The sequence below is a fragment of the Mytilus trossulus genome, chromosome 11, assembly GCF_036588685.1.
Source record: "Mytilus trossulus isolate FHL-02 chromosome 11, PNRI_Mtr1.1.1.hap1, whole genome shotgun sequence".
Classification (NCBI taxonomy): Eukaryota; Metazoa; Mollusca; class Bivalvia; order Mytilida; family Mytilidae; genus Mytilus; species Mytilus trossulus.
The window spans coordinates 22,259,932-22,272,227 of NC_086383.1; the positions used below are offsets into that span (position 1 = coordinate 22,259,932).

A 12,296-nucleotide genomic window follows, 5' to 3' on the forward strand; every position below is an offset into this window, starting at 1 on the left:
ATATTGTATCTTTTTATTACCAATTGTTGAAGGCAGATGTCCTTATGGTTTCTTTTATTTAATTACACCCACTACATTTGAACATTGGTGAATAGTTGTATCATTTGCAATCATATCACATCTCCTTCTTTTTATAAACATTTGTTATATAACTTGATGACAACTATGCCCGGCCGCTTTCAACCATGTTGAATTATTTGAAGACTAATCATTTGTGCTATTTAGAGTTTCTCTATGGGATAAAAATCGTCTTTCAAGGGAAATAACTCTTAAATTATCAATTAAAGATTTTATAATGTTGATCTAACTGTAAATCCTATCTTGCTTATAATAATAGTAATTCAGAGTTTGCTGCTATTCATTACAGCTTGGGAAAAACACAAAAATGGTCTTTCATATTTGTTTTACTGGTGTTCTCAAATTCTACATTTTATTGTCTCAGTTTACAATTTGGTGGTTTTTAACCAAGAGTGATCACTCTGAACTTTCTCACTTGCTAATCACTTTGCTTATCATAGTTGAACTTTTGTTGTAATTTTTTAAAAGGTTTTACTACAAGTATCACTTAAACTTAACATTATCAGTGATCCATGTAAATGAGGTCAAGGTATGAGGAACCCTACCAGACATCTTATAATCATACCATACACCAATTATAGTCAGCATAATTTGCTTTCCATGTTCCATACGAAAAACTGGTCTAACATTGAAACTGAGCAAATGAACAATATAAAATGGGGTCAGGGTCATATGAACTCTGCCAGAAATCAAATACACTATACAATTATTTCATAAGCCAAATAGAGTTAAAATATTACTTATTGGGACAGATATAACCTTGAAAAATTAACAATGACCAATTAACTCTAAAATAAGGTCAAACTCTACCAGACAGACATGTTCACCTTACAATAATTACATAAACCCAATTTAGTTGACCTTTTGCTGATAATATATGAGGGGGATAGGAGCTATATAGGGACTCTGGGATCGGGTGTTTTTAAGCCCATGATTTCGGGATTATCCTTTTTGGGATCCAGGAATTCTTTCTTTCAAATTTCGGAATGTCGGGATTTGAATTTATTTAAATTCAGGACCTCTGGATATCGTGTTTTAAGCCTGGGATTTCGGGATCAGGACCCCTTCTACCCTCCCTCATTTTATGAGATGGAGACTTGACCATTAAAACTAAACCTTGAAAGTGGATCCTTAAAATGAGTTCAAGGTGAGATAAATGAGGTCTGACAGACATGTAGAACTTGCAAGGATCCCATATACCAAATATAATCATAATATTACTCAGTGGCAAATCAAGCGTGGTTCCAGGGGTTGGACCCCCCCCCCCTTTTTTTTGGGACAATCAATGCATTTGAATGGGGACATGTAGTTGAAACCCCCCCTTTTTTTAAATGTCTGTAACCTCCCCTATTACTCATAGGGTAATCATATGACAATAACTTTTGATTTGATTCAAGCAGTTGATGAACCATGAAAAATAGATCTTTTCAATGTATTCAACATTTTTTGGATGTTTACAGTTGAATGATAAAAATCAAAATAAAGTAAAACTACATAATATTGCAATTTATTTTTGAAAAAGAAAATAGATAAAGCCAAAAAAGCAGCACTCTAAAGTCAATTTCCTATACAAGTATAAAATACAACAACACAAGTGTTAACATATTCCTAAAGTGAATTTCCTATACAAATATAAAATACAACAATACTTTTTAACATATTCCTACAACTGCCTGGTTGCTCCTTTATATGCCTATCCTTAAAACATCAAACAAGGACATTTGATTCAACAACAATAATAAAATTATTAACATATTTATATTATGAAATAAAGCTGCAATTTGTTTATGCATTCATATAAAGTAAAATATTAAGTTAGAGTTATCTCTCTTTGTATAGTAGAGATCCTACAGTAATACAATTTTTTCCAGTTCTCATCTTTTACCAAATTTGATGAGAGCACCATGTAAAATTCAATCATATAACATTTTTGTATCTGTATTTGGTAGTGACGATAGAGACAATCAATTTAACTTCAAATTATCAGTGATTATAAATAAAGGTCTGGGATGAAGGGTCCCTCATTTCTTAATTCATAATTAGTTTTTAAATTATTTTTCATATGCTTTATCAGTTTTGTCCATTATCATGATTATTTTCTATTTTGAGATTTTAGTTCTCCACCAATTTCTATTCTATTCTCTTTTTTGTTTTTGTCTTTTATATTTTTCTCTAAATTTTTTAACAGATTTGATTAATTTACATTGAAACCAATCTAAACCAATATCACTTCACCCATTCAATCAGAAAAGATATACCTTTTTGGCATTAAACTTGTAAATATTTTTTTTTGCCTTACTACAGTCAGCAATATCTTTATAATTACATTGCATAAACCATTACAACTCCTTCCTTTGGTCAAACCCTGGACCTGCCCATAACAAGATTTATAATGCAAGTTTTCGACAATGTTTAGCTTTTTAAAATCATAAAGGTCTGGGATGAAATATGATGTGGTATTTATATGAGACCACCAGAGACCACCAGAGACCATGATATTTATCTAAATGCTGAAAGAAAATTAAATTGATTTAACATTCCAATCACAAAAGAAGATTTTTATACATCAAAGGGAGATAATTTGATTCATAAGTTGAATTTTCCTAATCCAATATATTAAGCATGATAAGTTTTGACACAATATATTTTCGATTAAACATTTAAAAAAAAGTCAGATTCTTGTGCTTTATTTCTACACTGCATAAAAAAATTGATAAAAAATCACAATGTCCAATTATCACAAAACAGTTTGAGTTACTATGGAAATATGTATTGACAAAACTACAGTTACTATGGTTATTTTTTATAATAACTGAGTCTGTTATGACCTGCATGTAAAAATAAATCTAGATAACAAAGAAAGAAGTATCTTTTTCTTTTTGTATAATCTTTAAAGTACAGTGCTCATCAAAAATGTAGAACATAGGTACAGAAAAAAACATAACTCAAAAATGTACATATTGTGTTTTCTTACGCCAAGTTTAAAGATAGCAGCAAGTCACCAGAATCTGCAAAATAAACCAGACAATTGGTTTTAAAGGTGTTAATTTTTTCAAATTATATAAAATCTTTTGTGAATCATCTTTAAGCTCTTCCATGTTCTTTTGAAGAATCAATATAACAATTAATAGCTGTTGTACACAATATTTGAATTCTCTATTGTTAAGTTTAAAAAATTTAAAAAAATTGCAGTAATTAATAACAGTTACTACACAATATGTCCCACAAAATTTACATTTACATCCCATTTTTACAACAAAAAAGTTTATTAAATTTACTATTCTGTTTAACAATCAACATGGTCAATACATTAAGCCAACAATATATATATAAAAATAAATAAAAGTCAACAAGTAGCATATAAAATCTGTGACCAATAGAAATTGTAACTAACTGTGTTTTCCCTCTTTAAATAAAAAATTTATTATTAGTAGTATTATTATTAAATGATTTTAATCTTAGGTAGGTCCATGTACAGTAGCTGAAGAACTGTAGCTTTAAAGTCCTTGTATTTTTAACAATTTGCAGACTATTTAGTTTATCGTCTGTCTACATGGTCTATGGTCCTCGAATGTAAAAAAAAAAATATCACACAGACCTTATTTTATGAAAATTTAACAAAACAAATTAATTTTAGTCAAGGTGTTGGGTACCACCTTAAGATATATCGACCATGATATTTTGTGCAGATACTTGCTTTTTGTTTAAGGAAATATGTTAACCTCTTGCAATTGATATAAGTTATTATTCCATAACCATTGATAACAATTCAATGAAGAGAGTAAAAAATTACAAGATAAATAATTTCATTCAAAAGTTCTGTACAAATATTGAATTAACAAAATTAATCTAGATAAGTATTGCACATGCACTAGACATACATGTAATACATTTGATTAAATTACATACAGGATCATATACCAGAACAAAAGTACATGATAAATATACAAATATATCATTTTGAATAAAACACCAAACATATACAATATAAATCAAAGTATTTGTATTTAAATGCTTTTGGCTTGATTTAGCTTAAGATGCCACTCTTTTAACTGTACATGTGTGGCTATAGATGCCACACTTTTAACTGTCCATGTCTGGCTAGATGCCACATTTTTACTGTCAATAATCTGGCTGAAGACGCCACACTTTTAACTGTCCATATCTGGTTCAAGATGCCACACTAGATGTGCAGTGAATTCTAAACGGTTGCCGAGTTTTTTCATACATTTTCTGCATGTGAATGGGTCGGTGTCGTCAGCAGAGTGGAGCGAGTTGTGTAACAAACACATGGTATAATCCTCAAACCAAATACAACAATGCTCACATTTACTTAACTTCTTCTCCTTTTCTTTAGAGATTGTTTCTTGGACTGGAGACACAGTTTGGCCTGGTCCAAGGCTGGCCGTCCCAACTATGTACGGAGAAAAATTTTTGGCTTCTAGATTACTTTTGATGTTGTCCGTTTTTGAAGCCATGGTGGCACTCCGTATCATGGGATTCTGCATTTGTCTCAGCCGAGGAGTAGGTATTTTCATTGCTATTTTATTTCTCATTGCAGCTTTATAACTAGCAGGACCGAACAGTTTCATTTTAATACCTTTATTTTCCGCTGGAGGCCCTGTTAACAAATTCTGAACTGCATTTTCACCAAGATTCTCTGTTTTCGAGTCATCTTGATCCTCATCATACTCATCATCATCCTCCTGCTCTTGATTTTCCCCAGCAATATCGTCAACGTAAGATGAATTAGTATCGTCTGCCTTGTAGGAGTAATCCATACTGTATTCGGGACTTTCTGGTTCCTTTTTAATATGAGATGGGAGGATAAACATGTTCATTCCATCTGACAAGGTGCCCCCGGTATCTGCCTGGTAATTCTCTTCCTGCATTTCCTGTGGCGGAGGAGATCGGGCATATTTTATGGGATAGCTGTATGTGGCTATTTGTGGTTTCTCCATCTGTGATCCTTGTTTTGGGAGGGCCACTGCCAACCTGATAAAATAGAAGAAACATGTAATTAAATGAATAATCAATGTTGCCTTTTAACATGTTTAATGTCGGAAGTTTTTAAGCTACATTTGTCAAGTTTGAATTAAAACTTCAGATGAAACAATTTAGTCTTAATTAAGTAATAATTACATATATATAAGCTTTTTGCTTTGTACATGTATGCCTTAAAAACTTTCAAACATAGACAAAATGATAGATAAAATGTAATATAGTTATTATTGTCATGATCATGATGATTATATTCTAGAAAATAATGAATGGGATGTATTGCATTCATCTTGTCTGGAAGTGTGTTTTCCAACAAACATTTCCATTTCCATGTAGATTGCTATCATTTGAATTTTCCATCATTCATTTTGAACTTTATTCTTTTAATCATGTTAATATGTCAGTAGGTAATGCTGCATCACTTTCGTATACTAAAACTAATCAAAGAGCTGAATAGCTCTGAGGGGAAAGACGGCCCTTGTTTCTATTTAATTATATTTTTGGAAAGGGGGGGGGGGGGGGGGGGGTATCTTTTGATAGTTTTCATATGAAGAAGGAAAAAGAGAACAGCTAGAACATGTAGAAAGGTTGACAATATTGAAATCAATTGTTGTTTATGTAATTTCATTTCCTTAGTTTAGGATTCAATTTGGACCAATGGAAGAGATCTGCATCTTCTAAATCTAAACATTTGATTAAAGTTGATAGCTAATTATCTAAAACTCAACTGAATTCTGTCATTTCACAACAACTACAATATTTTTTGAAATCTTGATTGTGTACCACTGAACTGCAGGCTAGGGCCATTTTCCACTTTTTGTGACAGTACTCTTGGATTTTTAAGTTTTTTCTTTAGAAAGTGTGGACTGAAAAATCTATTCAGTTTTAAATTTCCATTGTTAAAGTTCTGAGTTACAACTTTCATCACAGGGAAACAGGTACTAATAAAAAAAACAATATGAGTGATGTAAACTGTGTGAAGCTTGTTTCCAAATCTTGATTTTGAAATATTTGTAAATAATAAATATGTTTAAACTACAAAATGCAAATTTTTATATTTTTTTTTTTACCATTACGATGATTATGTAGGTACACAAAAATTTAGTTTTAATAGAAGACTACTGATCCAACGAAATTTCACATTTGAAGTGTTTAAATACATTAAGGGTTTTTTTTGGTGGATAATTACTCATCAATAGAGGTGCTCCTGAAATGGAGGAAGATTCTCAGAATTTTTACAGAAAAAAGTGGTCTCACTAATTAGCGACAAGAAGAATTTTAGCGACAAAAAGCGACAAGAAGAATAATTTTTTCTTGTCGCTAAATAAAGTCTTCTTGTCGCTAAATATAGTCTTCTTGTCGCTTCTTGTCGCTTTTTGACCTACAAATTTAAGTATTGCGTGTTGATGTTTAAATCATCTACAGTAAACAATATTATGTTTAGATTTAACAAATACAAATTTTTAATTAGTGCACGATCTCTAAGAATGATTTAAATAACCAGTGAACTGGTGAAGGATATCCCTGCTTCTTCCAAGAATGACGTCACTATAAAATACAATGTAGGTTGGATATATTTAGAATATCTCGTCATACTAATTTTTCCGGATTGTAAAATAAACGTAAATAGTGTAAAGGAGAGTTCAAGATACGATAATTTCGTGAGAAACAGAAGGGAAATGTGTAAAAAAGTGTTTAAAGTCAAACTATTCATTTCTGGGTCTCCTTCTCTTCAATCTAAGTAAGATTTGTTGGGGGGTTTTCCACACTATAACATGTATAAAAACAAAATGAATGATGTGAGGGAGTGTCACTCTGGTCAACCCCATTGGGGATTGACGGCTTGAAGCCGTCTTTCCCCAAAAAATTAAATAAAAATTATTTAGTTTTCAATATTCATTGTGTTCAGCGAAAAAAAATCTACTTTTTTTGGCAACCAGTCGAAAACAATTTATTTATTTTAATTTTAGCATTAATACATATAGTGGCAGCTGAGGGTCAAACAAACAATTTTTTTTCTCAGGGTCAAAAACAAATTATTATACCCCCGTTTTAAAAAAGGGGGGGATACTGTTTTACCTCTGTCTGTCCCTCCGTCCGTCCGTCAGTCCATCCCATGAATATTTTTCGTAGCATTTTTCTCAGGAACTACAATACAAGGATTTCTGAAATTTGGTTTCAGGGTTTATCTAAGTCAGCTATACCGTGTGATGTGTTTTCAGATTGATCACTTGACAACTTCCTCCCCCTCCCCCCCCCCCCCCCCCCCAGAAACCCAGAAAATCAAATGGTTGCTGCTTTAGTCATTAAGTCATTGTAAGTCCTATTTCTTAAAAAAAATAATTGTAAAAAATATATAATAAAGCATTTTCTATTATTAACCTGTGTGTTTCATCTGACACTGAGAATCCATCCATTTTATTAGTATAGCTATTGTTTCCACCTTGGGCTGCATTCACTACTTTGAGTAAGTCATCCGGTGCAGGTTGGGGACCAAGACTGAATTTAGCCAAACCAATCATGGGTGTAGTTTGGTCACCATTCTCTCCCGGTTCCTGTTTAATAACCATTCCACCTTCTACAGCAGGCCCTTCATTTTTCCCATAGATGGAGATGTGTAGATTTTTATGAGCATGAAGTTTGGTTATTTCGTCAAATGCTTCACCGCATCTGTGGCAGGTATAGACCGTGGACACACCATGTGACTGTTGAAGATGAGAATGGAGGGTTTGTCTACGGAGAAACTTCTGACTACAAAGACGACACTGGTTTCTCTGTTTCTGTGGCATGTGAACTTTTAAATGTTGTTTGACATGATCAGAGCGTGTGAACCGTCTACCACAAATGTTACAAGCATACGGACGCTCACCACTATGAACACGCACATGGCGCTGAAGTTTTGATGGAGTTGAGTAGGTCTTTGAACAAACATAACAGGAGTGACATTGGTTTGATTTTCCACGTGCATGTGAAGCAATGTGTTCCTGCATTTCATCGGGAGAATCGAACTGCCTCGCACAATAACGACACATGTATTTTGTGACGACTTTGACAGAGTACTTGCTAGAATTTGGCCCCGTTTTAGTTCTCTGCTCAGTTTGTATACTTATTCCATCTAAATTATCTTCATCCTCATCCATTTTTTCAATTTTAATTCCGTGACTATTTGGGTCTTCCCCTATCTCATCTTCATCTAGAGGTTCTTGTTTAATTTTAGGCTGGTTATTTCTGATAGTACTTTTAACTGTGGACATAGCATTTTTTGCCAACATTCGAGTAATTTCACTTTCAACAGCCGATTTAATGTAATCGTCTGAGTTATCCATCTTGTATACTAGTTAAGTGATCGACTCCAGCATATAATGGTTACTTTATACCATGACAACTGTTATCTAAAATGAAAAAAAATATTAATTATTTACTTACATGTTTAGTGTAGTTTAGGTCAAACAAACAAAAAAAGTGAGAAATTTTTCATCCTTGCTCCAACCCCCCTCCCCCCCTAAAATTCAAATCGATGTAATGATACAACCCTTAATAATGAATATATTATTAACATATTAACATAAGGAGGAGAGGTATGATTGCCAACTAGACAACTGGTAACCATGCCCCAGCATTCACATTATAGGCAACCATATAAAGCCATAAACAATTGATAAAAAAGACACCATATAAACATGATGATATAGTTGGCTACCAAAGGACCTGAAATGTAAAATATAAAACTAGAGGCAAATTAAGTAAAGGGGGCAGGGGGGCTTTGTTCCTCCTTTTCAATATACATTTTTTGTAGGGAATCACTGGAGCATGACTAGAGTGGGCCCCCACTTATAAACATTTCTGGATCCGCCACTGAAAACAATTCAATACAGAAAACTCACACCCTAATTTAAAACATACATGTATACCAAGGATTCGTAAAGTCTTTCTATACTACATGTACTAATTCTTGTATGTAATAATAAAAGAAGAAAAAACAAACAAAACACAAGACCAAATCACAAGCTACATGTATAATGAACTACAGACTTCTGTCTTGAGACAGGAACATTGGCAGATCCAGGGGGTTTCGGGGGTTGGAATCCCCCCCTTTTTTTTGGGCCAATCAATGCATTTGAATGGGGACATATAGTTGGAACACCCCCCCCCCCCTTTTTTTGTCCTGGGTTTTGAACCCCCCTTTTTAAAATGGCTGGATCCGCACCTGAGGAACAAAAAGAATGAGTCAATTATGTGTGAACCCCAGGGGCGGCTCCACCTATTTTTAGAAGAGTGTTCTCAACCTAGCAGAAAGGGGGGATTCTGACCATATGTCTCTATTCAAATGCATTAATTGTAAAAAAAACAAAAAAGGATCTGTCAATATTGAATACAGTGATTTTGTGACAACACTGTGGAAAGCCCAATATAAGGTTGATACAATTTTTAAGTTTGAGATGTGATGCAATACTACCATGTTGGTTATGTAACACATCTGTGTATTGAACATGTTGAATAGACTATATATATAGCTAAGACCTGCGTTTTATAAACATGAATTAACAGAAAAAGTTATAAGTAATGTTTTTTATTATTAAGCATTTATCATGTTTAAAATTAAAATGCATAAACATTCTAAATAGTTTCATTTGTTTTGTTTTATTTTTATCCAGCACAGTCATGACAGTAGTTACATGTATACATTGTATATATCTATTTTTTTTATTTTTTTTTACTTTTAGTTGTATAACTTATATGTATAAACAAATTATGTATGTGCATTTCATTTAGAACTTTATAAGCAAGACTTTTTCTGTCTTTAACTTTTATTTTAAATTGAATCATTTTGACAAACATCTTTTAAATTACAATTTGAATATGAAATTGATATATTATTTATTATTACAGAAAAAATAATTACCCTTTTCATAATAAGTTATACTAAAATGGTATAAAGACAATTTAAAATAATGCTATAAAATTTTCCAAGATTTATCTAATAAAAACTTTTTTTGTTTACAGGAATATATTTTTTGGTTATTTTCAGGTGGGATATCAAACAGTTAGTTATTTTAGTCAATATGTCAGGAATTTTCAAGGGGGGGGGGGTGTAATTGGACTCACCAACTCGACTTCAACAGTCACAATTCGAACAGAACGTTGACCTTAACAGTGCTTTTTGTTCCGAACCCCACCCCCTGGCTACGGGTATGTATGTACCTACTTAAACTATATACATGATATATTGCACTTTAAAATATCAATTAAAAATAGATTATAGGAAATGTGGAGAATATAATTTATATACATTCATACATGTATTCAATGTGTGAAACCTGAATATATGCAATTCCTATATGTTCATTTTTAACATTCATCAAGACCACAAACAAATGACAGTGTTACATAATCAAACAATAAAAACTTTGTATATTTTTACTTTAATTACAATTGAATAACAAAGTGATTGCGTCTATTTTTATCTAACCACGTGTAGTATTTACCTTTGTCCTTAAATCTGATTTGCTGCGCCACCTATCGTAGGTCACGGTACTAATTTATTCCAATAATACCCACTGCCCTTAACGAGGTCACAGACCGTACACAAAAGGAAATTTCCAAAAATAAGGGAAATTAAAACAATATACGATTATTTTATTACTTCAGCTTACATTTAAGTTTTGAATCTACACAGGCATTGCGTTAAATATGGTTTTCAGATCAAAAATAGGTATTGAACCCTTGTTTTCCTTATCGAACATTAATGGCTGACAAGGGGCGAGACGACCCTCTTTGTCGGAGCATATTTTACCTTAATTACACATACAATCTTATTCAAAACTACTTAAAAAATATATAAATCAAATATCTGAATTGTTAAGTAGCGGAATACGCATGTGTGCTTACCAGAGAAGCGAATTTAACTTGACTCCCATGTAATTTCTGAGATCCTTTATTATCACCATTCCTCGCCGACAAGTGCCCTGGGAAGTGTTTCTAAATAAAGAACAAGTGCTCCAGTTGGGATTAGCAGGGCAAGGGAGACAAACGCTTCTGACTTAAAGGATGGAAAGAGGGATAGGGGGCTATTATTTATAAATCCTTAATTTGTGAAATATGGGATACGGGTTTTATATCTGACAGTCTATAATATTTATCTGACCCCTTTTAATCTCTTGCTGATCAACATAGTAATTAAAAGTTGACAATGACATTCAACGTCATTCTATTTATTTCAAAACATAACATTGTAATTAAAGTAAACAAAGTCATAAATTTGTAGACTAATGTCATGTTGTAGTCAATAAATGTGTGCATTATTTATACATTCGATTTTATTAATAATTATAAAGGTAAGCCGAGTTAAGGCCCTTCTTAAATTTTTAAATTAAATCATTTTCTTGATTTGATTAGATTATCATGGGTATCAAGGATTTGCAAAGTGTTACTATACAAATCCTTGATGGTGTGCACATTTTAATTTACAGAGCCCTATGTATATAGCTTTTCTTCTATATATAATTTCCTAAATATAATATCAATCTATTGTTAAACTTCAACAAACATGCACGAAATATATGCCATTTTAACATTTTGTAAATCATGTATATCTATAATTATTTTATTTATTTATTTTTTTGGGGGAGGAGGGGGTATTTAGTGGGTCCAAATGTGTGTATGAATTATTTAAGGGTGCAGCCATTTAACTTCAAAGGGGTTATGGGATGTCTTTTTGTCTCAGTTAATTTTTGTTTATAACTGGTTGTTCCCTAAATGTACTCCTATTTTTGTGTTTGAATATTTCTCACGATAATAAGAGCAAAGCGCTCAGTCTGAAGCACGAAATTATTTTTATTAATATTCTTTAACTTCCAATAAAGCCTTAATATGAAGAAGAAAAACAATGCTTCGATCGATCGAAATGTACGAAACCGACCCTACACATTTTCTTTATTCTGAGTATTTTTTTGGCCTAGGGCTTGTTATTTTGGTTTTTTTTTGTAAGGAAGGGGGCATTTTTTATTTCTTTGGATAAACTGTTTGTGTCTTAAATGACCTAAAGACAAAATAAGTTGTTTAAGAAGTCTGTGTTAAAGTCATGAATAAACTATCAATGAAATGGAACAATATTGCCAGTTGCCCCCCCCCCCTTTCCAAAACCCGTCATGAATTGTTTAAGATTGACAATTTGCCATCTACCTTTGAAGAAAAATATGTAACATTTTTTTTTCCTT

At 32.3% G+C, this 12,296-nt stretch overlaps 1 protein-coding gene across 1 annotated transcript; it reads right to left on the bottom strand.

The window, feature by feature from the left end:
• Window positions 1-1,569: 1,569 nt before the first annotated feature.
• LOC134690875 (zinc finger protein Helios-like) lies at window positions 1,570-11,087 on the bottom strand. Its single transcript, XM_063551002.1, has 3 exons — window positions 10,969-11,087; window positions 7,462-8,471; window positions 1,570-5,073 (listed from the first exon to the last, which is right to left on the bottom strand). The coding sequence occupies exons 2-3, from the start codon at window positions 8,403-8,405 to the stop codon at window positions 4,230-4,232; spliced, it is 1,788 nt and encodes a 595-aa protein (XP_063407072.1). The 5' UTR covers window positions 8,406-8,471; window positions 10,969-11,087; the 3' UTR covers window positions 1,570-4,229.
• Window positions 11,088-12,296: the final 1,209 nt, after the last annotated feature.

Coding starts and splice junctions, on each gene's coding strand:
- LOC134690875 (XM_063551002.1), bottom strand. CDS start 8,405: ATGGATAACTCAGACGATTACATTAAATCGGCTGTTGAAAGTGAAATT. Junction 5,074..7,461: donor GTGTCAGATGAAACACACAG/GTTAATAATAGA, acceptor CTATTTTATCAG/GTTGGCAGTGGCCCTCCCAA.